Source organism: Calonectris borealis, chromosome 14 (genome assembly GCF_964195595.1).
Source record: "Calonectris borealis chromosome 14, bCalBor7.hap1.2, whole genome shotgun sequence".
In the NCBI taxonomy this organism is placed as follows: Eukaryota; Metazoa; Chordata; class Aves; order Procellariiformes; family Procellariidae; genus Calonectris; species Calonectris borealis.
Window position 1 is genome coordinate 20,670,026 of NC_134325.1, and position 27,029 is coordinate 20,697,054.

At 38.4% G+C, this 27,029-nt stretch overlaps 1 protein-coding gene across 3 annotated transcripts; it reads left to right on the top strand.

Annotated features, from left to right (window-relative positions):
* The first annotated feature begins 57 nt into the window (after positions 1-57).
* On the top strand, positions 58-27,029 carry BUB1B (BUB1 mitotic checkpoint serine/threonine kinase B). 3 transcript variants are annotated; one of them, XM_075163614.1, is made up of 25 exons: positions 58-161; positions 859-1,021; positions 3,345-3,404; positions 3,650-3,794; positions 4,712-4,908; positions 5,011-5,189; positions 5,309-5,502; positions 7,459-7,553; positions 9,736-9,962; positions 10,243-10,355; positions 12,047-12,144; positions 12,435-12,487; positions 12,929-13,039; positions 13,283-13,367; positions 13,761-13,863; positions 14,948-15,234; positions 16,169-16,362; positions 18,496-18,642; positions 18,816-18,928; positions 19,218-19,379; positions 20,085-20,227; positions 21,741-21,912; positions 22,299-22,405; positions 26,435-26,490; positions 26,584-27,015. In XM_075163614.1, exons 2-25 carry the CDS (start codon positions 879-881, stop codon positions 26,622-26,624), a joined length of 3,225 nt encoding a protein of 1,074 aa, XP_075019715.1. In that variant the 5' UTR covers positions 58-161; positions 859-878; the 3' UTR covers positions 26,625-27,015. The 3 variants fall into 3 exon arrangements, with proteins under 3 accessions (XP_075019715.1, XP_075019713.1, XP_075019714.1); XM_075163612.1 differs by having other exon boundaries at positions 26,435-27,029; XM_075163613.1 differs by having other exon boundaries at positions 64-161; positions 855-1,021; positions 26,435-27,029.

Here is a 27,029-nt window from a genome sequence, read left to right on the forward strand (position 1 = left end):
GGTGCGGCAGGGCCGGCTCAGGGCGGAACCAATCAGGCAGGGCGTGGTGAAGGGGGTGGCCAATGGGGAGGAGGCTGGCGGCGGTTGGAGTTTGAATTTTGAAGGGGGCTGAGGAAGGGCTGCCGTTACGGCGCGCTCGCCACGGACCTGGGTCGGCTGCGGTTGGTGCCTGTGGCTGTGGGCTTTGGCGGGCGGCGCGGGCTGAGGGACCCCTTCCTCTTCCTTCCCGCCGCTGCCAGGGTAGCGCGGGGCCCCTTATCGCGGCCTGAGGGAAGAGGGGCGGGGGGCGCGTCCCGGGGACGAACCGCCATTCTGGGGCTGCGTAGCAAACGGCTTCTCCTCTCGCTCCGTGCTAGCGAGGAGCCTGCTCGCTTGCACGCTGCGGAGGAGAGTCTCCGCCGCGCTGCTCGTCCCTGCAGGGAGGCAGGGGTCGAGACTGGCCTGTACTGCCAGCCCGCTACGCGTGGGTGAAGAGCCAGAGGGGCCTGACTCAGGCTACGACGCTGCTGAGTCTCCCCTCGGCCGGAGTTCGCCGCTCGCCAGCCTCAGAGAGGGTGGCAATCTCGGGGGGAGGAAGGGAGCACGCAGGTTGGGAGGGAATCACCTTAATTTTAGTAGCCTTTCCTGCTGACATCACCTGTCCAAGATTCCTGACTGTAAAGAAGTGCTTAGCTCTTGTTTCATGTAATACCCATGGAGGGGAATTAAATGCCTAATCTCCTCTAAAAGTTGGGGACCTAAACGGAGTGCTTATGGCTACACAGATGTGTGTGATGGATCGGTTAATAACAGCCGGATCTTTCAGGTTAGTATCCTACCTAATGAATCAATTCCTTATTGTTTTTGTTGTTAAGGCAGAATTTAAAGGAGAGGCTGTCATGTCACAGGACTGCAACGATGAGTGGGAGCTGAGCAAAGAGAATGTGCAGCCCCTCCGTCAGGGGCGTGTCATGTCCACCTTGCAGGAAGCACTGGCTCTGCAGGAGACCTCCATCCACACCGCTGTTCAGCTCAAAAAACAGTGAGCAATGTTTTGACACCTTCTTTCCCCTTATCTTTCTGCCTCATCAATTTTTCTATGTCTTATTTAACTGTACTAATCTCATAGGCATTAAAAAGAGCATAAAAGAACAGAAGTTCAGTAACTGTTGTCTATGCCACTATCGCACTCCAGGTATTTAGGACTACTTGCTGTACAGTGCTGTACAGTATAGACTACTATTTTTAGGTTTGCAATGGAGCATTTAAACAGCAAACACTAGGGAGATTCGGTTGTGCTTTTAAATGTACTCATTAAAAAAAAATATAAAGGTTACAAGGATAAGAGCTTTTTTTGTCTTTCTTACAATAACCTGTTGAAGCAGGATATTTCTTCGGAGATAAATACTTCCTACTATCGTAATGTAGGCAATATACAGGTATATCTGTATGCCTTCTCTGGAATGCAAAGACACCTGAGTGGGCAGAGTCAGCTTGGGTTTGGTCTATCTTGCATACAGTATTCCACAGATATGACCGTATGACTTCAAGGGGCATCTTGTGTCCCAAACCTATTCAGTTATATTTCTATTGTCTGATCCTCAAATTTGCATGCCCTCTGAAGGCCAAGCTGACTTTGTGAAGAGTCTGCTTATTGTGTCTGTGTCTGTACTGTGTCAGAATTGGAAGCACGGGTGCTTGTTATGCTGAACCATCTGTGTGATTTCATGCGAAGTCAGCAGGGTCTACGAACCTGCCCGGTACTTACTGAACCTGTGCTTATCAGCTGGATCTGGATTTTTCCATGGAAAGCCATGGAACTGTTATTGTACCAGGGTCTGCAGGAGGGTTTGTCCAACTTGACTCATTATGTTTGTGAGGTGTTACGCTTGAGCAGAGCCTTCCAAGAACAAGGGACTGCCTGGGGAGCTCTACAGGATCAAGTTGGAGCCACTACTAAACACAAGCTAACGTTCTTGTCTAACTCAAGCAGCAAGGTGGTTTTCTTTCTTGATGTGCTGCCTGAGGGTGAAGTCATGTTGTAGGGATGAAATGATGCACGGGAGTTGAAGAATGAGACAAGATGATGACTGTTAGTGTGGCTACTTAGATGTGTCTTCACTGTGCTCTCTGGTGCAGTTCTTAGTTGTCTGATCATCAGGCTTTTCCACCATCCTGTGTGTGTATTCCAACCTCCTCCTATACTTAAATAATGAATGTTTCATGCAAAAATTAAACACTACAATGTCTGTCTGCTAATAACTGAAACGAAGAAGTCTCCGAAAAACTCTCTAAGATTCAATTTAGAGTTTTAGAAAGCAGGTATTCTTTATTGCAGCGCTGGACACACAGGGGATTGCTCCACCTAGTGTGTGTGCCAAATCATGTAACCATAGGGGTTAAATGCAATTAGAGTATAATATTCATTACATTTCTGAAAAATAATCTAAATATTCATGTTATTTCCCAGAATTCATTAACATATGCAAATGTCCCCGACGCATGTGCCCTTGTGCTCTTTGGTGGTCTTTCGGGGTCCTCTGGTGGTCGTCGATAGTCTTCATCACAGTGCCCTCTGGTTGAATTCAGTCTTTACGCATGCTCCGTTAGTCCCTTGGCTTAGTTTACATGTTTTTCACTTGTAACAAGCTAGCTTATTCCTGTATACCTTCCCTATCAACCTTACAAGGTTAGCTTCTCCATCTAATTAACGTAAAGTACAAAGTTTCAAGGCTCTTTCATCTATTGAATGTCCAGCCTATCTATTCATGAAGCATTCCTAACCCATCTACATCATTCGAACCAAGGAATCTCACGTCTCTTCACTGTTCCTTTCCTTCCTTATAAGGTTGTTCCGTTTCCGTGGTTACTGCTTACTGGAGCCTAACAATGCTTTCAAGATACACAATTTATCTACATACCTACCAACACAACACCTGTTAGTTACCTAACTTTAAACAACAAATCTTAACAAACTATATCCCCTACATCAATTTGAGTCTTATGATATTGCTCCCTATCATAACTCTTCATAAGAGAACAAGCATTCTGTCAAGGGAGACCATATAAGCTTTGGGGTAGTAGAAATTCTTTGAAATATCCTTTGGAAAGATGCATATCTGTTCTTGTTAAATAATGGTACATTTCCCAGTGCTTTCATTTTGAAGAAGAGTGCAAAAGCTTATTTTTTTTGATTCTTCTAGTCTGAATAAAAGCTCAAGTCTAAATATGTGCTAACCTAGTCTTTTTTTTTTTGTAGACCTACAAAATGGTATGAGTGAGAGCGAAGGTCTTCGTTTATAGTATAGGAAATATCTTTACAGTTATACACATGTATTTATTGGATGGATGATTTTATTTTTTAGGGAGTTTGAATCAGAAATCCGATTTTACTCTGGAGATGATCCACTGGATGTCTGGGACCGGTAAGTTTACTTTTATTTTAGAAGAAAGAGTAGAAAGGCCAGATACCCTTGTAAAAGCTTGGGAAAAATATTCTAATTTAATAAGAAACTCATTAAAAGATAAATTCTATAACAGTTTTTTTGAATAATATGTTGTGTTTCAATACTATGCCTAATTTTTTTTCTAAATATCCCTACGTTGTACAGAAACAGAAGCCTTGTATCTTATTCAGAACTGACTTCCTATGAATATATTCCATCTGTAGGTACATCAAGTGGACAGAGCAAACCTTCCCCCAAGGTGGAAAGGAGAGTAATCTCACAGCAATATTGGAAAGGGCAGTGAAAGCACTCCATGAAGAGCAGCGATACTACAAAGATCCCCGCTATCTTAATCTCTGGCTCAAGTTTGTGAGTGTTTTGTGAATATGTCTTGGGTGCTGCTTTTTCTTGGTACTTGTCATGTCATTTGCACACCGTTAAGCTAATTTTTGTAACAACAGAGTCAAAGAATATGTTGTACAACTAGTGCAATATTAGAATTATCTCTCTGCAAACGTGTTACCTACTCTTGAATTCCACTTCTCATTTTCAATAAGATCTTTTTTAGGATCACTCAGTTCGGACAGCTACAAACTCCATAAATTTTGTTTTGGGAAAGCTAGTTTGAATGAGTAGAGCTTGATTATTTATTTAAGGAGAGAAGAAAGTGATTTGAAGATACATTTTACGTGTTATGTCTGTCCCATCAGTTATTTTAACTTCTAACTGTCTTGTATCCACATCCTATGTTTAAGCAAAACTAAGCTGAGTGTGTTCTGTTCTTGCCCTGTCTCTCCATTGCTATAATTTTTGTTGTTCTTTTCTTCTTAAAGCAGCTTTTCTCCAGGCTCAGCTTCCTGAGCTGATTTACCAGTTCCGAAACTGATAAGAATTATGTTGTACTTTATCTAAAACTAAAATAACCATTCTCAGAAATACTAATATGACACAGTTCAATCATTGAATTATCTCAGATAAAAAAAAAAATCTAAGAAATGACTGACTTTGAATATGTAGACTAGAATTAAGGGATTGGTAATAATATTGAAAAATATATACATGCAGTCAGAGTTTTTTCTCGTTATTATTTTTGTCCTATTGAATTTCTTTTCTTTATCTTGTTCACTGTGACATGATACAATTTTATGTCCCGGCCTTACAGCTGCTGCTGTAAGACTTGTATTGAAATCAATGGGATGCCTCTTGCAAGAGGCATCAAAACACAGACATCAACTTGGAATCCTTTGTAGTCCAATGTGATTACTGAAATACTTTGGTTGTTTTAGGGAAATTGTTGTAGTGAGCCCTTGGATCTGTACAGTTACCTACATAGCCAGGAAATTGGCACAACACTGGCACTACTCTACATCACATGGGCAGAAGTACTTGAGGCTAGAGGAAGTTTTAAGAAAGCAGATCTGATATTCCAGGAAGGTCTTCAACGCAAGGCTGAGCCTTTGGACAAACTCCAGTCCCACCACAGGTAAGCTACCAGCTGAAGGGAATAACTTAGAGTAGTCTTATGTGCTTCAATGGATACCTGATACAGTGAAGTTTATGCTGACTTCTCCAATATTTTTCTCAGGCAGTTTCAGATCCGTGTTTCTCGGCAGACACTACTGGGGCTTGAGGAAACTCCTGATGAAAAAGATACGGGTCTTCTGGGAGCTGCAGAACTTCAGAGAAGCTCACTGGCAGATCTAAAAGGCAGGGGGAAGAAAAAAGTGAGAGCCCCAATTAGTCGTGTAGGAGATGCACTTAAGGGTACGTTCAGTTGCTGAAACCGTGTATTATTATTGGAAGAATTACATCTTTTTATTGTGGGATTTGCCCTTGAGTGTGATAGTTTAAAGGTTAATTTGCATAAATCTTTTTGCTTATAGCCACAAATCAAAACAGAGGCTTCCAGACTCTAACTTCTCAGCAGCTTTCAAATAACCCGGGTTTTGCTGTGTTTGATGAAAATTCAGCTTCTGGACCTGAGATTCCCGTACTTACACCACAGCCGTGGACAGCACCTCCAGCTCCAAGGGCCAAGGAGAACGAACTAAACGCAGGACCTTGGAACTCTGGCAGGGTAAGGAGTCTCAAAATGGACTTGCAAAAAAGAGGAAGCTGTGTGTAAGCTGATGGCTTCTGATCCCCGAGACAAAGGTTGTACTCTTTCTCCCTTGCCTGGAGTTTGTGTCTGTTTGTAACTACAGATCTTCCTAGCTTCTTCCTAAAGAGTCTCTGCCTATGTGTAACATATTCAAGTTTAGCAAGCTGATCTTGCTAGAGTAAGTTTTAAAAACTCTCTAGAGTTTCTTAAATCAAGAAATTATAATTCTTGCTAACCAGAAAGATTGGTAGAGATGGCCTGCCAAACTGTTTGGAGGGCAGAAAAGGAATATAAGAGGAATATAATAATAGCCAAAGAAAGGGAGAGAAACCAGGCATTAGTTAATTCTGTAAGAAAGAAGAGCAAGAGTTGAACTGATGCCATACAATACAACCTGAAAGAAGAACTTGTTGCCTATCTTCTTATGGAAATAAGGCATGTACAGCACGTTTTGAAATGCTTGTGAGGAAAAAGGAAGAGTGGAGATCAAAAGAATTGAAGAACTACTGTATCAATGGAATATTTATCCTGACAGGATGACAGAAAGTAAGTTCCAATGGTTCAAACTAATGCTGGAGACATGAAAAGAAACAGCTGTGCTACAGGTGTTTAAGCTGTTCTAGAGAAATGATCCAAGACATTATCTGAAGGAAATTAATCCTATGAAATCAAGTTTGTTTCATACATCCCTAGATAACCCCCTGCGTTCCCCTGCTCTTTGTAGATTAGAGGGGAGGAATAGAAAGTAATCAGATGATAAAAATATTTTAGACTTCTCAATATAGAAGTCGTTATAAGTGAAGCTTAGAAACAAAAACTAGGATGGCGGGGGGGGGGAAGCAAATGGGCTGAAATACATGGAAACTCCAGGAATAATTACTACCAGATACAAAGCAATTTGATTAAGTGAATGGAAAAGTTCAGTAAATCACAGGTTTAATTTAACTGAGAAGAATGAGGAAGAAGAATTATTAATGTAAGACTTCTTTTATCAGTTGCCTTGCTTTGGGCTGCTTAACACATTCATTCTGGTCCCCAAATACTTCTGTATTCTTTTAATGTCTGCCCTTAGTTCTCTCTGTTCCCCCTTTAATGAAATTTGTTAGTTTTTTTTTTTTTTTTTTAAATTAAATCTGCAGCTAACAGAACTGTTGAGGAATTTTCATTCCCCTTCACTGAAGTGTGGTGCTCATTCTGACTTGTATTACAGTGAAAGAATAACTTTTTGTGAATGCTTTGAGATATTAAAAGCTGCACAGAGGAAAGAGGCTTCTCTTTTATTGCCAGTGTAAAGATGGCTAAGTAAACAGTTTGAAAAATGGTGGAAAAGAGAAGTCAGTTTGTGAAATATCCCCAGCATATAACTTTTTGTGCTTAAGAGTCTAGGGCAATTTCAAATAGGCAGATGAGAATAGCATGTTGTTAGACTAAATTCCATCTGTATTCTCTTAAATAATGGACCTCAGAAGTAGTTAAGGGATTTTTGTGGTGTTGGAACGGCCTCTGAGAGGAAAATTGAGAAGGCTCTTGGTGGACAGCAGAAGGAATACTATGATAGAATTGGGACAGTCTTTGCTGAAAAATGAGGACTACAGCATTTCTGGAAAACAAAGAAGAGGAGCAACTGGAATACCCAGCTTGACCAGCATTCCCTCAATAACAGAAACTAGGTACTGATGAGGACATGCAGGAGGAGTGCGTCTTGCTTTTTTTAGGTGCTAGCGCTCAGCTGATGGTCTCTAACTGTTTATGCATCAGAACAGAATTAATCTTGTAAATTAATCTTGGAAAAGTCTATTGGGTTTAATTTTTTTTAAATAACAAAAAGTACAAATGAACCAAACACTTGGAAATGGGAGATTCGGAGTATAGAGGAATGTAGAGTCGAAACATGAATCTTTATGCTGTTAACACTGACTTGTCCTTCCTCAGCGTCCTCGCAGCAGTGCAAATTCTGGTATAGAAGCGCCCTGCCCACTGCCCAGTTTCACCCCATATGTAGAAGAGTCAGCTCAGCAACAAGTCATGTGAGTCTTCAGTTTGAAATGGGGATTGTATTTGAAATTATCAAAGCTACTTTAAGATTCTGACTCGTTTTGCCAAGTAGTCAAACCTTCAGATCTACAAGAATTTAAAGATCTGTCAACGTGCAAGCTCTTAGTACTTTAGCTTGATGGCAGAGGCTTCAGTGGAGGATGCATAAGGACATTTGACTATTGCTGCTCATTATGTGGGAGCCTATATCATATTTATATATGCTAATTAGTTTAATAGCTTTACTTGATGTGTTTACACAAAAACACAGCTACCTCTCTTAGGATGTTGTTTGCTATGAAAGCAGCCATGAATTGAGACAGGCTTATTGCTGTTTTCCTCTATTTTGGGAACTGTGTGCTCATTCTATCTGGAGTTTTATTCTGAAACAAGCTATCAAAGTTTCCATGACAACGGTGTTGCTTAGGTTATCGAGGAGTATGCTGTTTTGCCTGAAATTACCTTTCTGCTTGTACTGTGCTCACTGAAATGCTTGTAAATCCCAGGAGATGGGGTTGCTCTGTTTTGCTAGAGCAGAGGAAAAAGCATTATTTTTGCAAAGCTGCTTACCTTTCTTTTTCTGTGGCTAATGATGGCCGTAGAATATATAGGCTCTTCCTAAGAGAGAAGTGGAAAAGAATGTTTGGTATTACAGACAGCTTCCTTTGCTCTGAATTGCATATAATCAAAGAATGCTGAAAGGTGGCTAGCAGCATGCATTTTTCCTGTGGGTTTTGTATGGTGCATGTGGACTGCAGAATAGCTCTGACCAAGGACATACCATAACTTAGTTTAAGAATATGTAAAAAATTAAGTTTTTGTCTAAGCTATAAGACTCTTTCTTGCTCCTGAAAGTGAGTGATGCCATTAAATCTCTTGACATGCTGGTCTCTCAGATGAAGACTTACTATTTACAGAAGGCAGCATCTTTTTATACCAGGGAAAAGGAAGGAATGGGTGGGAACTGAACATCATGCTAAATTTGCTGTAAGCAACTTGAGCAGAGAGTTTGTATGTAGTTTTATGCTATATGGTTGAAAGTTTAAAAGCAGATGTTTTTTTTTTCTCTGCCTTTGAGTTCATTTCCTCATGATGCCATGGTCATCAACCAAATCAAGTCCGAAAGCATTGTGTTGGAACTGTGTAAACATGGTGAAAATCATGCCATCAGTTGTCATCTGGAGATTTGAGTAGAAGGACCCTGTAGTGATCTTGGTATTAGGCCCCCAACCCCACAAAAAAAGCTTTAAAAAACCCCAACCATTAGGAGCACCTGTTTGCCTCATAATCTCCCAAATGGTCTTAGGGTTGTGAGTCCATTTGCATGCAAAACAAAACAGATGTCTTGGAACTGTGCACTGCGTTTTATTTTGAACTATTTACCCAGACCACAGTTAACCCATTTTTCAAGGCCAGTTCAGATCATCTTTTATTGAGGTACAGATAATTGCTGGAGTCACCTGGATTACTGGTATCTGTAAAACTGTACAAATTCTGGTTCCTCTCTCCTGAAATTAGCATGTAGCTCTTTTGGAAAGCACTTTCGAGATAAGAAATTGACTGCTACTGACTCCTTTCACTGTACAGTGATGGGTTTTTATTTGTTTGGTTTTGTTTGTAATGGGGCACTTAATTTCTCTCACTCAGCATGCAAAACACTCTCCTTGAGCAAACTCTCCTCCTACTGCATTTTAAATCTTCCCTTTTTTCTTAATCTAAAATGCCAGGCTTAATCTAGTCCAAGATCTTCCATTTTTAAGTCCTCCAGACTTTTTTTTTTTCTTTTTTTCTCCCAGGTAAACTCTGTTTTGTAGGATGATTAGGGACTTGTCATCTGTGTGGTCACACAGATCGATGGAGTTAAAGCAAACATAGATCCTGCTCCAGAATGCACAGCAATTCAGAGTATCATAAGAATTTTATCTGCTCTTGACTGGTCTTATTAGCACTTTGTTTTGGGTTTTTTTTTGATTACACAATTCTGAGTTGGTATGCTTGCCTTTTATGTGCTATCATTCCATTTTTCTTGTTTGTTTTTTTCCTATCAACAGAACAGGATGTCTTTAGGCTATTCTACAGCTAGTTTCTGAAATTAGCTATTTTCTTTCTTATGCTTGCTTTTCTGTGTTACAGTGAAATACATATAATTAAAGTAATAAGTGCATGTTTTTTCAGGACTCCCTGCAAAATTGAACCCAGCATAAACCACGTTTTAAGCGCTCGCAAACCTGAGAAAGAGGAGGATCCACTACAGCGAGTGCAAAATCATCAGCAGGATACTCAAGAAAAGAAAGAGGTGGTGATGTACCGTAAGGATAAAGTTTATGCTGGAGTTGAAGAATTTTCTTTTGAAGAGATCCGAGCTGAAATCTACAGAAAGAAAACAAAAAAGAAAAGGGAAGGTATGCTTCAAAATGGGATGACATAAGACTTTCTGAGATGGAATTGTAAAATTATACTTACTTTTTATCAGCATACAGCTGTCTTATTGCAGCTGTTTTTCTGCTGGAATAGTTATTTAACTGCTCTGAGGCATAGAGAAAGTAACCTCTCTGACAGTTTTACATGTAAGCCATGAAATAGGAAAGGCCAGAGGTTTTAGCCCCTTTGAAAAGAATTTAGGCTTTAGCCACAGATTGCACGTGAAATATGCATTGTGCCTTAAAAGCTTTTCTTCCTTAGAGGAGATGCAGGCTATAGCGCAGAAGAAGGAAGAAATACTAAGGAAAATTGAGGAGCTGGAGAAGAAATTAAAGAAGAAAGAAGATGACAAGCAGCAACAATTGCATGAACAGGTGTTGTCCTTATTTAACTGTTCTTTTACAAATAGATACTATTTTAAGTAAAAGTACTAAAGGAGGAACAATATCTAATATGTTTCTCTTTGGCTAACACTTTTAAAACTTTTTTGGAAAGGATGCTTCAGTCTGTTTTACGCATACATCACCCAGTAAATGAATGCTCAGAGAAATATTTCTTTTCTTCTCCCCCACTTGTCCCCAAGCCATATCCTTTCACTGTAGGAATGTAAATCAAAGACTTCAAGTTTTGTGGTGTTACTTTACAAGTATTGTTAAGTTATTTAACAATCAGACAAGGTACCTTATGCTAAGGTATAAACTTCTAAGTTTTTTAAGTAAAGGTATGCCAAATGCTTAAGGGTGAATTGCTCTTTCTTAAGCTCTTTTCATGTGCGTTTTTTTTTTATTTAGCAAAGTTGTAGTGCAGAAGACAGGAGAAGAAGTTGGAACTAGGGAAAGAAGTGAAGGGTCGCAAGGTGGTGTGGGCTAATGCCTGTAGGCAACTAAGCACCACACCTGCTTGCTCACTCCCCCTCAGGGGGATGGGGGAGAGAATCAGAAGGGTAAAAGTGAGAAAACTCCTGGGTTGCGATAAGGACAGTTCAATAGGTAAACCAAAAGCTGCGCACTCAAGCAAAGCAAAATAAAGAATTCATTCACTACTTCCCATTGGCAGGCGGATGTTTAGCCATTTCCAGGAAAGCAGGGCTGCATCATGCAGAACGGTTACTTGGGAAGACAAATGCCATAATTCTGAACATCCCCTCTTCCTCCAGATTTTATTGCTGAGCATGACGTCATATGGTATGGAACATCTGTTTGGTCAGTTGGGGTCAGCTGTCGAGCTGTGTCTCCTCCCAACTTCTTGTGCACCCCAGGCTACTCGCTGGTGGGGCAGCATGAAGAACAGAAGATCTTGATGCTGTGTAAGCACTGTTCAGCAGTAGCTAAAACATCAGTGTGTTATCAACACTGTTTTGGTCAAGAATCCCAAACATAGCACCATACCAGCTACTCCGAAGAAAATTAACTCTATCCTAGCCAAGACCAGTACACAAAGCCATATCTGATTTCTTTCCAAGTTTTATAGACAGTAGTGTGTTCTATTATGTATTAGATTTTCTTTTTTTCCTTTTCTATGCAGACCAGTCTTGAGCAGAGTTTCTTTCAAGCAAGTATACTTTGGTCTGTCATTGCTAGGTAGTATTTAAGCCCCGGTTTTCTTATAGGTTGCAAATAACAAGTTAATTATTTTAAAGCTTTTTCTTTTCCCAGCTTCATCAGTTCTCTCTCTCTCTCTCTCTCTTTCTCTCCTCCTTCCCCATTTCCAAAACAATACCTTAGTAGTAAATATTTTAAATAATGAAATATAAAGTGTTGTGAATTTGATGTAAGCTATGTAGCTGCTTACACATGTCTTTAATAGTGCCAGTATAACTAAAATCTCCTATGAAAGTTATATACGGTTGCAAAGAGTAAAATTATGCATTTTAACTACACTAAGCAATAAGAATGAACTTTTTTCATGCAAGTAAACTAAGTACAAATAAAAAATGGCTAGAGATGATTATTAATTCATCAGGGCTCTAACGACCTGCACAGGATTATCATAATGTTCTTGGAACCTTGTTGCATGGCTTGTGATTCCATCACTGTAGAACCAAAATATTATTTTGTTTCTACAGCTAACAGAGATAACAGAAGCTTCACCCCCTTTGGGACTCCAAGGATTTACTTTTTCCAGTGCAACAGAAGTTGGGGAGAAACAGCCTCAGTTGCAAAGGTAATACAAGATTTTCTTTGCCAGCAATGAGAAAATTTGTGGGGATAATTAGTTATGAGTAACATGGATCACTAAAGAGAGCCTGTTTCCGCAGACATAATGGAATATACCCCTGGGCATCAGCCTGTAACCAGGATCTGTAATCTGTCTTTATGTAATCTCGATTATTTGTCTGAGGGATCTTAACTTCCTACAAGTAGCATATGTCAACTTGGCTTGCCTTTTTTACAAAGTTTACTTATGTTTTGTGAACGTGTGTAAAATATAAGAAGTTTGTATCTTTTTCACAGTGAATCCCAGGTCTCTGAAGATACTCAACTACATAAACCATCTTGTTCTGAGGGTAAGTATTAAATGTTGAAGGAAAGTGTTCTTTTATATGAATAGCAAGACTGCAACAAACTAAAAACAAAAGTCTAGGTGCATTAGAAGAATGAAAATGAGAATGTGCTAGTGTTGAGTGCCTTTAACTATATTCAGCAAAAGATGGAGCATCTGAGGTCTGAGAACTGTCATTGTTTGAAAGGACTGTCAAGCAGAACAGCTTTTTTCCTTTAATAGCTGAAGAGCTTTCTTCACACTTTCATATATGCAGTCTTACTAAAATCTGTAAAACAGTTTAACACTAACATTAAGATTGATACTATCTTAAGTCCTTCTTTTTCTTCGGAGGATTTGGTAGAGGAATACAGTCAGAAATTATATATTCAGTTTTGTTGTTGGGAAGGGTGTGTGCTGAAGAAATTTACTTTTGACCCAAATTGACTACTGTTACTGTTGACAGAGGTTATCCAGTCTCTTGATGTATGCCCAGATACACAAAGGGGAAATGTGTTTTTAGACTCTGAGGATGAACAGGAGGAACAGAGAGATGAGGCCAGCCTTGGGAAAAAAGGTACAAATTCTGAAGTATATTCTAAAAAGAGCAAGCTAGCTAAAAAAATATGGTGGTAAAAGTGTGGTTCATTAACATGACAAAACCAAGCCTTTTCTAATAGGCTTCTTTAAATGTCAGTTCTGTAACTTCCTGCTAGGACTGGTATTTTTAAGACTCTGTATTAAATGTTTTAAGTAGTATTGGATACACTGTTGTGGAAAAAATGTTGATACAATAGAGCCTCTTGGTTTTTCTTTAAAGGTGTATGTCTCCTTCCCCCACCGGATCCTGCTACATCTTTCTCCATATTTGACGAATCCTCTACTTTGGCAAATCAGAATATAAGGTAGAATTATTCAAGACCTAGATTTCAGGGGGAGGGAAAACTGAAGTATCAAACCACTTGCTGTAGCAGCTGAAATATAGTCCTGCTTCTTGTATGGATGTGGGGTGGGTTTTTGTTTTGTTTATGTTTGTATTTTTTGTTTTGTTTTCATTACTCGGGAAGTCCATGATGAGGAAATACTCTCCTGTTGTTCCTCCTCAATCTAGAACTATTTAAGCTGCTATATAAACTTCCTTCATTCTGGACAGCTGTATATATTGCAGTTTACTGGTAATTCTGTAGTAGAAAGTGGTAGATTGAAATTGTCAGTAGACTTAAACTCTTGAGAGGAATCTCTGTTGAAGATTGGACGCTACTCTGATAAACATTTAATGGAATGTACCTTTATTTTAGTTGTTCTGCAGATCATATACAGAAAAGTGGCCAGCGCCCTCTTGCTGTTCGTAAACCTTCAGATTCTCTGACTGCAGCGGAAAACATACCACCAGAAACCTGTGTAAGGAAACAACTTACCCTATAGCAGATTTTCTGTCAACGAGAAACCAACATAGAATTTCCTACTGTTGAACTGAGTGAGATTGGTTGGACTGACATGATGTGCGATAAGCAAGGATTCTGAACTTCTGTCTGGCATGGCAATACTTGAATTGGGTGATGTTAAGATTACATTGGGAATTTCATGTTTTTATTAGGCTTTAATGTGACCAATACAGAGATGATGGTAAGGACTTTTCCACATTTTAAGCAAGTGATTAGTGGCCGGGATTAGTCACGCTGAAACTTTAAAAAGTTTGTGTGATGAAAAGTTGCACTCTTAAACAATGCCTCCTGTTCTATCCACTTTCTTGCCGTGCATCCAAACAAGCATCTCAGCTCCTGTGTTCCTCACCTGAAGTACCATACGCTTGACTCCCTTAAACTTTTGTATCTTGTTTCCTAAGCTATGTGTTGTTATGTGGCAGTTTTGCAGACGTTTGTAAAGCTTTCAGTAGAGGTGGTAGTTGCTGTCTCACCAGAGGACTTGGTCTATTGCGGCTTGCAATAACTTTTAGACTGGTTGAGTGAGAGGATTTTATTCTGAGCTGAGGAGGATTTTATGTACAGCTACAATATGAAATACTTATCAGGGTTAAGGATGGTAAGCATCATGCTGATTTTGGTTCTAGAGTCAGTCTGGATAACTGCATAGTTCTGCTTTACATGTTCTATGTGTCTTCGATGCCCAACATTTTAGTAAACACTTTAATAATGTGCTTATAACTGAACTGAAATGCACTTCTGGGGTGGTAGATACCAAGTAGCCTTTAAGAGTTCATGGCAGCTCTGCAGCACTCTAGAGGGTATCAAAGCTACCCTTTCTAGTTGGAAAAAAATATGCAACTATATTACAGTTAGGGTTCAATTACTCAATTTGAATGAGCAATATCAGTAGAGTACATGAAGACTGAGTGTCAGATTCATGTTGGAAGATGGTGGGGTGGAAGAAAGGGGAGAGAGAAATGTTCAGCTTTTAACTAAATTAGAAGAAAATTTGACATAAAATCTACAGGCTTTTCACAGTCTCTTCCTCCTTTTTTCAGGATGAGCTGAATGGAATTGAACCTTTGACTGAAGATGCAATTGTGACAGGCTCCTACAAGAACAAAACCCTTTGTGCCAACCCAGAAGACACGTGTGATTTTGTTAGGGCTGCTCATCTGGCCTCAACGCCCTTTCATGGGGTGGTTGCTCAGAGAGTCCCAGCTCCTGCTTTTTCACAGAATGTCCTGAAGGAAGAGTGTCCAGAATCTAAGAGTGCACCTCTGAATCAGGAAACGCTGGTTTGTGAGGGAGCATACAATGAAGCTCTTTGTATAAATAAACTGAGGTAATTAGCAGCAAAGCATCTTAAGCCCCTTTTCCTGTGTGTCTTTCGTTGTGATTTTACTATTCTGTTGCTGAAGAAACAGTTTTCTGGAGAGATCAGAATATACTAAAGTCAGCCATTTCAGTTCAGGCTCCATTTTGCCTTGAGCAGATTTAAGAGGTAATACCAAGTCCACTTGTCTTTTCAGCATTACTGCTGTGGGGCTTAACTCCATGATTTTTCTACCAAATGACTTGCAAAGAAATTAACATGTTCTGTCTTTGTAACCAGAGATTAAAAGTAGAATCATCAGTTCCTTTTATACTCGTATGCTTCTGTAGTTATTTTAGTATATAAAATGCATCTGGTGATTATGGCTTAAATTTCTTCTACAGAGGAGAAAAGCTGGAGAGAAGGAAAAAAAACTGGGAAACAACCTCCTGTTTCTTATCATTGTAAAGAAAAAAGCATCCATTGCATGGGGTTTTAATTTAGAACTGAGTTTGATTTGCTAGCTGTTAGTATGTAATCAAGTATACCATGCTGAAGGTGTTTGTTTTGCTTGGCAAGTTCCCTGGGAAACCATGCTGATTATAATTAGGAAGGAGGAGCAAGAGTTATTTCCCACCCAACCCTCCACTGCTTTAAAAGTACTGTAGCTCTAATTTTTGATAGCTAAGGGACTAATCAACATTCAGTATGTCATCTGTTGTGGCAGTCATATTTAATGGAAGAGAAGATAAAATCCATCTGTAGACTAAGATTCTGAGTGTAAAAATTATTGAAGCTAAAATGAAGCTCCGACATGACTATTGGTTTTCCACTAAGGATGAGAAAGGACTTCTTTAACATAAAAAGTCTGGGAGTGCACAGTATCCTTTCATAGTCACTAGGCTGGCATTATCTAGACACTGTATCTTCTGAAAGTCTGAATAGTTGATGACTTTATTTACAGCCCGATCATGGAAGCAAGCCTGGAAGATACTCGCTCGTCAGGTTCTTCTGTCTCCTCCTCAGGATCTTCTCTTTCCTCTGTTACACAAATATCTACTACTAAATACCTGCATATCCCTGAGAAACTGGAACTTGCTCAGAGCTTGCCTGCTGAAATGGTTACTGATTCTGGAGGTATCAGTGAAAACATTACTGGTTAGTACTAAACCGAGTTTCCCTTACAACCAATAACTTGCAGCTGTCACTAAACTATGGCGCTTTTTCTGCGCTTCCTATATTCTACTCTGCTTTCTGTGTATTTCCCATTACTTTGACTTGTGACTAAACTTGTGTCTCCCTTGTCAGAAGGAGTAGTGAGGTATACAGTATAGCATGCTTGTCAGCATCCAAAAGATGTAAATATTAAGGTTTATGGAGAAGTTATTTAAGGTGTTAAAGCAGGGAGTGTGTATGAGTAATGAGGTCAAATTCTGAAATGAAAAATTTGGACTGGATGGTAGTGAGAACTTCTAAGACAGCTTTGTTTTGTTTTGTCTTGATTTTTTTCTCTCTGTAATCATATTGTCTGTTCTCCTGATGTGCTGATAAATGCCACATTGAAAAAGGTGAATATGAACTTGAAATCTAGTGAAAGTTGCATAATTTTGATTTTAAATTTGCACTCTTAACTTTGCTGTAAACTATTGTGCTGCTTAGCAGTATGTTTCTTTTTCCTATTGAAGGAAAACAATACTGGTACTTAAATAGTTAATTTCTTTTTTTTTTTTCTTCTAGCCAAAGACCTTTGTTTCTCTCTGTTATAAATCTTTATATTACAGTTAAAACAGGAATAGTCACAAAAAGCCTTCAAAATGTGGCCTCTAGAACTAGGTTTGTGTTGAATGATGGTTTTCAAGGTGTTTAACCTGCTTTAACTCCTTTGATTTTTGGATTATGATATTTTAATTAGAATTGTATATCTGAAAATTCTCAGTGTGTCTACTCTAGAGAAGAATATGTTATTGTGTCTGCAGACTATTTTGTGATGAAACATGCTTGGGACCTGGAATGAAAATACAATTAGGAGAAGGGTGTTGTCACTGAAATAGCTGAAATATTTTTGATAGATGTTACATTCATTTTTTTATCATATGCACTAATCTTTGGAGCAAGATGAAGAATCTTTACAGATTCTTTTCAGAAAAAGGCGGCATTTGTTCAGATGTTTTAATGGACCTTTCTTAAACTTTTGATCATTCCCATTGCTTTTTTCTTGCTTTCTGCACATCTCCCTTGAACTGCAGTTCTCAACCTGGATGTAGTAATTCTACTGAGGAGTCCTTAATGCTGTATAGAGCAGAAAAATTACTTCAGGTGTCTGTCAGTTTATTCCTGTAAAATATGCCAGTAAATTTCATAGGTTTGTGATAGTAAAATATTGGAACACCTATTTAGCCTTCAACCTACAATGTTTCCTGGATCTACTTTCACGGAATTACTTCCTGAGCAATATCTTTCTACAATGCTTTTGAAATAAATATGAGTATAACGGTAGGTTGTGCTACTCTGATTCTTACCTTTGTACTGTGAAAGCTTAAAATGTTGTCACCCATTACTAGTCATAGTCTTTGAGAGAGGAAGTCAGTACAAGCCATCTAGTTCTGCTGTGTTTTACTCTGCCTGATCGTTTGAGATCAACACTTTTCAGGCTACCTTGGTTTTGTACAGGTGAACTCATCTATTGAATGATTTTTTCTCTGTCCTATTATGCAGGAAAGTAAACCCAGACCTACATGTAATTATTTTATGTGTCTTCCAGGAGGTAAAAGCCATTAAATTTTTAATATTGCAGTGAGCAGCAGAGTTGGAGTCCGAGTTTGTTTTCCTTTTCTTGCATAAAACCCCTGCTGTATTCAAAGGAGTGAATTTCAATAAAGCCCTTCATTTAAAAATCACAAACTGATCACTTACTCTGGACATAGATTTAAAAAAGGAGTGTTAATTTGCAAAATAAGTTTGAATTCTGCCGTGACTGAGCAGACGTACCTGATCTAATTCAGAGCTTTGTCTCTTGTGAAAGATAATTTTACATGATGCTACAGTAGAATCATTGAGACCTCATGATGAGATAGTAAGGTAGTTTCAAAGATGAGCGTTACGTTCACTTCACAGAACAAGAAACTATTGGAGAGAGATTAATTGACTTGCTGACAGGTGATGCAGTAAATCAGTATCTATGCAGATAGAAAGCTTCCAATATCCAGGTTACTTTCTCTTGACAAATACAATCAAGTCACAGAGACTCAACACCTAGTTTCAGCTCATCTGTTTCTATTACTTGTCTTCTAGGTGATGATGTAACTCAGTTCTTGTGGAGCGCTGAACAGCGTAGAAAGCTTTTAGATCTTATGCCAAAATCATTGACTGCTTCTCCAGGTATTCATTTGGAGACTGGTGCTCTGCCTGTCATGGAGTTTGAGAAAGACGTTGAGCTAGGTAGGTATGCCAGATGCTCTAAAGTGCAAGAGATCTATTTATGTTCTAATTGATTTGAAATATGCTTCATATTCACCCTCACTAGTTTTATGTGGTGTAGATGGGGAATAACTTGAACAGCCTGAGTATGTATATTTGCTGTGACAGCTCATGAATGTAAACTTTCATAACAGGAGGTAGGACTTACTGTGTCAAAAGGGAATATTGCACCAATGAAGAATACAAGATGTTTTTTGCCATTCTACCTAACTTTCCCCAGTTGGATGCAAAGGGATTTGCAATAAAGGTAACACATATGACGGTTATTATACAAGAAGTGTGAAATGTTAAAATCTCTTCAGCCATTATAAAGTAAAATGTAGTAAGTTTGGTCTTAATTTCTGAATTCCGTGCATGAAGTTTGCTACTTCAAGTCCTCTTTCTAATTGTTGGCATAGATTAAAAAAAGTTTCTGACTGTGGAAAATGTCTTCCTTGGTAAAGCGGGGAGGAAAAAAAGAGATGAGAAGAATATGAAAATGAGCAATTTTCACTTTATTCCAAAAATAAATGTTCTTCTTATGTACCTTTTTGTAGGTGTATTCTCAGCCTGTGCCTTGGGATTTTTATATCACTCTTCAGTTACAGGAGCGTTTGAATACTGACTTTGACCAAAGCTTCAGTGAGAATTACAGCTGTTACTTATATCAAGATGGCTGTGCTATTTTGCACAGGGATGTAAATCGCTTCACGCTTGGGGTCAGTACAGATAAACAAAGTACAATTGTAGAAGACACGAACTCTTGCATAGGTACCATTAGTGAGTTTTGTTTGTCATTATGCTCATTGCTGAAGATAGCTTCATATGTTTAATCCTGCAGTCTAGATCCTCTGTTTTGTTTTATCTATCTACAAATTAGGACTGCCTTAGTTAGAGCTGGTTTCTCATTCATAGATCATGTGCTTCTCAGAGACAAACTTGAACCAATTTTTCACGTTTTCTTTATTCATGACTGATAAACGACCTGAGCCAAGAACCACATGTTATTCCACGACAAGGTTTGCACCTAAAATGCTTGTTTAACTTGACATCTTCCAATGAGTTCCAGTCTGCTATAGCAAGGTCATAGCATTTAGTGTTTTGCTGAAGGATTTACATTTTAAATAGTGTCTTGTAAGTGCTTTTTGAATTGTTGCATATAAATAGGATACAAATTAAATAGTGTTTTCAGTCTTCAGTTCAATTTCCTCCTCCTGATCTTTTGTCCACTTCTGAATAATAGTGTTTCCTAAGAGCTCATGGTTCTTTTAATTCTGGCTAGGCAAAATCTGATTATACTGAATTTAGGGTAGGACTGTTATCTCTGTACGGATGAGTAAGGGGGGAAAAAAAGTCAGCTATAAATATTTCACTTAATCTAAGGTAGAATGGCATGTAGATACATGTTTATTCCCTGTTTTCAGGATTTTATTCGTGGCTGTAAGTCCATCACGGAGGACGTTGTCCTACTGGTTGTTTATGATCTTCTGAGTGTGGTAGAGAAGCTCCACAAAGCAGAGATTGTGCATGGAGATCTGAGTCCAGAGGTGTTCTTTCTAGGAGACAGGTTTGTCTCTTTGTATGACTATGGGAAGATATATAATACTCAGTTTCAGCTACAGCTCTTGTGCTTTTGTAATTTCTCCTCTTTAGTTGGGGTACTGATACTGCAGTCCAGTATTCTGAAAATAGTGAAAACACTTTGTTCAGGAATAAACCTTTCTTTCGTTTATTTCTATAGAAATAGTATACAATGATGTTGTAAAACTTATACTAAACAAAATGTTTTTGCTATTGCCTGTGCTCTCAAGTTTCTACTTTACCAGTGTACTGGACAGCCAAGTAAAAAACTTGCCTTCTGGTTTTATGTATCTGAAAAACAGGAAATCAGAAGACAAAGGGCAGGCGGGACTGGAATATCCAGACACTCTCTTAAACAGATTGCTTAGCTTCCACTACAGTCCAGCTTGTAACTCGATGCACAGATCTAGTTTTCTTCTTTAAGCTTTCCCATATTATGTTAATAAAGTTGCATATCCCTTGAAATGTGATCTGTGAACTAAGTGTGGGAAGGTAGTAACTTTGGAATGCCTAATGATTCAGATATAATTCCATTAGAAGAAATTCACTGAGGCTGTTCTTAGTCTTCACTGATATGTTAAAAATAGCTATTAACTTTAAATGTATTTTGACCCTAGAGTCATCTAATGCGTGCACCTCCAATATATTTTCTTTATAATTTATTTATAATTATTTATAGAATTTATTTATTTATAAATTACATACATATGCTACTGAAGTTCTAATATTTTCTTTACACACCCCAATGGATTGTCTTGCACATCCCTTAGGGTGCATGCATCCCATTTTGGAAGTCACTGATCTAACAGTGGCTTGATGGGCTTGGATATCTCCTGCTGGATTTCTCTGTGGCAAATACAAACCAAACTAAACTGCCAAAAATTTAGGATAATGGTGTGGTGTTTTTTTTTTTTTTTAAGATAGAAAAACTATCATAGGGCAAGTGTATAGTATCAGTTACAAAATATGCTCATAGCATACAAGTATGTAAGAAGAATACTAGTGAGAAGAGTAATGTGTTTATATTGTTGGCTTGGCAGTACACCGTTATCTATACAGATATTCCTAACTGCCCTTTCTGTTTGTCCTCCCTAGTGTGTAGACTAAGAAAGATTTTTTTAAAGTATTATGAAGCTTAATTCTTTCTTGTATAAAGTATTCCGATATCTTGAAGGAGAGGGAGAAGTGCTAAACGTTATAGTATTTTCCCATTCCACCAACTGTGTTTCAGATAACTGTGACAATTATCAAAACAGCGTCATCCTTAACCGTTTAGTGTTTCCCATTGCTTAGTCTGGAAATACCAATATCATCTCTAAGCTTCAGGCTGCCAGCTGGTTCCCCATCCTGGGGCAGACCTTTCAGCAGTAGTTCTTAAGCTAACCATCAGAGGGGAGCATTGACATAGCTAAGACTCACCTTCACTATGCTGTTAAATTTAATTTAAAAAAAAAAAGTTTGTTGGATTGTCTTATGCTTCATTTGCTTCCTCTGCTCAGGATCTGTGATCCATTTGCTAATGATGAGAGGACGAGCGCTCTGAAGATCGTGGATTTCTCTCACAGTCTAGATTTGAGATTACAGTCTCGAGTAAGTTTGCCCAACAGCTTTCCAATATCTCAGACCCCTCACGGACAACAGCTTCTGGCAAAAAATTCTCTTCCTTATCAGGTGAGTATCTATTTAGCAGGACATCTTAGTTTCTGTGTTTCCTTTACAAAATCTCTATTTATCTTAAGTTATATTTTGCAAACTCCGTGGAAAGGTCTGATCAATAAATACTGAATAAAGAGAATTTTTCATCTGATTAAATCTTTGGCATTAAGTGAAGGGACTAGCAGCACTGTTGAGTGCCTGTGACTACTGTATTTATTTAGAAACCTACAATAAGACCAGAATTTTACGTCTTGAAGTTTTCTTGCTTAGCAGGTCTCTGGAAGATTCTGATGCAAAGACCAGTTCAGACTTAAATGTGTAAAAGCAGCAACAGTAGAAATCTGTAGTGGATTGCAGAAATTGACAGAAGTTGAACTTTCTGATGTTTGTTGTGATTGCAGGTAGACTTGGTTGGCATTGCAGATATAGTCCATTTGATGCTGTTTGGGGATCATGTCCAGGTCTATCAAGAGAATACAGTCTGGAAAATCAGCCAAAATGTATCAAAGTAAGTCCTTTTGCAGAGGAGGCTGCTGCAAAAGAACAGATGACTTCTAACTTCCTTCACTTTCTTTACAATGGCACCACCTTCAAAGCTTAGAACACAGAACTTAGTGCTGTTGTTGCCAAAAGCATTTTTTCTATGGGGACTTAAATTTTGAAGGTACTGGACTTGTTCATTGTATAGTAGCCTTAGTGCTGTGTGGGAGACAATTTTAAGCTCAATATGAGCCTAAACAGTCCAGTTAAGACGATTTTGATTTTTCTATCCTTTCAGACCAGACTGCTTTAGTCTCTCTTTTTACTTGATAGACTAAGCTTAGAGAAGTTTATAAGTGGGTGGGTTGTGAGGAAAAAAATTACATGAGCATGTTGCTTTAGAAATGGAGATTATTTGGATTTTCTGCCTTTTTCATTCTAGGCTCTATTGAAGGGCTATTAAGACACTGATGCTAGGGTTCTGTCTGCAACAGTTGCAGAAAGAGTACACATGCACAAGAAAATAATTTAAAATTATAATTTAAGATGCATTTGCAAGCAGCTTCTTTCTGGAAGCTGCTGTTTGTCCTCAGGTATTAATTTCTACTGCTCTCTTTTAGCCACATGTTTTGGCTATAAGACTACTCAGCTTTCATCTACCCTTTGTTTGTTCTTAGACTAAACACTTGTTCACTTTGTTAGTCACATCCTGCAGAATTTTATGCCTTAGCATTTCATAAGAATTTTCCAGAGCGCTCTGCTCATGATAGAAATTACTCGACAGATATCTGCATTCAGGATCATGGTATATTAGCTACACTAACCATTGCTTTAAGAAAACCTACTACCAATCTGGGAGTTGTCCAGTTCCCTAGCAACCTGCATTACTTATACCTCCTAGTTTGTTGTATTCAACCTTTGAAAAAAAAAACCATCATCTTAAGCTGTGTATGGGGGGAAAACGCGTTTCTCTTTACTTGGTATATATTTGTTTTTCTCTGTTGTTATAGACTGATACCAGCAGTTACAAGGCTATAGCAGGCTTCTGCTGAGTACTCACTATGCATGCCATACTGTACCCTGTAGCTTTTGTTTTTCCTTCAGAGGATCAACTTACAGGACTAGGCTGTGAAGAACAAAATCACCAAGGGTGATTGTCCTCTGAAGAGATGAATATCAATGATGTATAGGTTGGCAGTAAATACATATCTTATACTGCCTTTGTTTCAGAAATAGATGCCTTTTTTTTTTTAACTAAATCATTGATGGAGACTGGCTTTTGCTCTCTACTGACAGATATTCTAACATTACATATCTTTGAGCTAAGTAAATCTGACCTTCTCTGAAAAATAGGACTCCTGTATATTAATTTGTATCAGAACATGATCCGTTTTTAACAATATTCTGTTGGGATAGAGGGACAGATTTCTGGTAAGTGTTGCCTTTTTTTTTTAATTTATTTTTTTATTATTTATTTTTTTAATTTTTTAATTCTACAAAAGATTAAATTGAGTTATTGCAGATGAAGTCACACAAGGCCTGAGTTGAGAAGGTAGGAGCAGGGTGTTGGGGACCTGATCAGGATGTGGGTATGAGAAAAATAGCAGTAACTGTCTGGATAACGAGCAGGAGGAGCTGAGTAGCAGGTATAGTAAGTCTGAGTTTGGAAGGATAGGGCTGGCTGTTATGAGGAGGGGTCAACTGGAAATTCCAAGAAAGGCATTTCAGTCAAAGCTGGGGACACTGGATCGAAAGAAGTAGGGTTCTGGGTAGAGGTAGAACTTGGAGGAAGACTTGGGTAGAAGGGGAGTGAGACCTGTGAAGGGCTAGAGGAGACTAAGGAGGAGGAAGGTAAGGCCTGGGCATGAGTTCTGTGTAGCTGTAATGGCTCATCACTCGCTTGGGCACATCAGTTTATAACTTTGCTTTGGAGTTGGGAGTACAAATAAGGAATTTCCATTTTCCATCCTGTCTTCTACTTTGCTTCTGAAAGCGTTATAGACTTATTCATCTTCTATACTTATTTTTCAATATCACAAATTCCAAGAAATGTTTGTATAGGTGCTTCAGTTACATGTTATACTGAAGTCTTATATCAACAGTGTAAACAGGGCATTTCATTATGCAAGAATAAGGAATCTGCACTGAATCTTTTTTTTCATTCACACATAGATCTTTCAGTGTGTCTGGCTCTTATTAATTGATGACATTTCCTCCAGTCAATTTGAAGCTTTCAATAAATTCTCAAGTAATCTCTGACAAGCAAGTTTACTGCTGCAGGGAATCTTCATCTACTAGAAGGGGCTGCATGATTAAGCACTTCCCTGTAAGAAGAGTCAGCTGATGGATATTAATCTTGTGCTTTATCCTTTGAATACAGCCACGCATGGCAATGACACTTGCAACACCTGTGAAGACACAGCATTCTTTTTCCTGTTGCTTTTAGTAATTCTACTTTTCATTTGTAAAGGTCATGTTACTTCTGTCCTTTCTGCTAAAAGTTCTATAAGAAGGCTTCTTACTAAAAGGCTGACTGGTGTTAAATGCAACAACCATGACCTTCTTATCTTAGGAAAGCTTTTAAAAAAGGACCTAATTATTTTTAAGTATTAAACAAACTTAAAGATAGTAGAATGACTGGTAGAGCCACTAATTTTACTACCAGTTCAACAAAATACCAAAGCAGTGGGGAATTGCAAGGCAAACCACAAAACTGTTCTTCTAAGGCCAATGGCACTCAATAAAGCAGAACTCACTTAAAGGCTGACAGAATGAATGCAAGGCACTTAAGTCAATGTTGTAGTAAAGACTTTTGGAAAGGTAGAATGTGAATTCTGATCAAGTTTGTTTTTTTCATCTTTGAGCATTACTATAAGGTTGACAACTCTTTTTTCAGGGGAGAGGGTTTTAGCATGTTACCATTATTAAAGAATGGATTTGGAGATTTTTCACTTCCAGGAGTGTTTTTAGTTTTTCTGTTTTCATTGTACTATTTTAGGAAACTTCATCTGTGCAGGCTTATGTGAGGTAGTATATAGAAACTGTTTTGAATTTTTATGACTATTTTTGTCACTTATAACTCCTTAGATATCCTTACCAATATGTAACCTCCTCTGTTATGCTTCTTGTCTAAGTCCATGAAGGAAATGGCCTCAAGTCTTGCATATTTTTTTTTTTGTTAGGTTCTGTATGACTTCATTATTTTAGAAAATGTTACTAGTGTAATAGTACAGGCCAGATTCCTTCTGAGACTATGGCTGCTGCTGTTTTGTGAGTCACTTACATAAAGCAGAGGCAGATAATTTGTTCAAAAGCCAATGTAACTCCTAGCATGAGGGATAAAAGCGCTTCCATAGTCAGAAGCAGTGCAGTCTATGGACTTCAGTGCAAGACTGAAGAACAAAGGATTAGCTCTGATATTATAAGTTTTCTGAGTCTTTAATGACACAGTTAACCTTTTTATTCATGTTGTGTGGGTATATCTGTGAGAGAGGGGTTTTATTACTATTAATTGTCTTTGAAATGTTATTTATGCAAGCAGTCTGGCAGTTGGAAGGCAGGGAAGAAAGGAAGTAAAACTGGCTGTAAACCACTCATTTTTTTGTATTTCTCTTGCAGCTTTCCTTTAATATTGACCTGTGAACTTAACTTGCAAATGAGGGAATAAGGTTTACCTCTACCTCTTATTCATGAAAGGAATCTGCCAACTTTGTTGGTTCAAAGAATGCTCTTGGTAACTCCTTTAATTTAAAAGTGCCATGGCTCAATGTGAATAGTGATAGTGGTCAGGTACACTAGAAAAGGTAACTGTAAAAACAATGTTTTTGATAGACCCATGAAACAGCCTGTCTAGTTACTATCCAGAAGCCTACTGGAGAAAGGAGCCCACATGCATAAACTTAACAGTAGATTCCTAGGTTTTTTTTTTACATTTACTCATGTCAGTGAAATTATTATTTCAGACTTGGTTTTCCCAGGGCATTTAGTGCTGAATATAAATGGAAATCTTGACAGACATGTCATACTGTTTCACTGAAAACTGCTCTATTTGTTTTAGGACTGCTGACAGTGCTTTCTGGAGTAAACTTTTTGGGAGAATTCTGAATGCAGATGGTAAGTCCACAGTGCCTCTGCTGAGGGAGTTAAGAGAAGAAATAAGTGACATGTTTGACAGCTGTTTCCAAAAACGTCTTTATGAATTCTTAGCTGCACTGGGAGAAACTTTCCTCTTGGAGAACTTCCTGTGATTTCATAGAGGACAAATACATTTTGCATTATAGAGAGGAATTTGTTGTTAACTTCTCATTTATTTTTTTCAAATGTAAGCATGAAGAGTTATTTTGGCCGTTTCTGCAATACTTCACACAGGACTCACTAAAGAATATTGATACTACATCAGTGCATAGATAACCTCCTAAGCCTGCTACATGAACTAGTCTGTGTCTGAGCAGTTTGCCAGAGAAAACTGTTGTCATAACTTCCCCTTCCCCTTTTTGTGTAGCTCCTTAAAAATGTGTTTAATACATGTTTCAGAGACTGCAGTGTGAACTGTCTTTGTCCTACGTTTAGTTGGTCTTTTAATCAGTGTTTCATCAATAAAGTTGTATTTTGATAGCAACTCTGTCATATTAAACATTACGGTCTGATGGTTT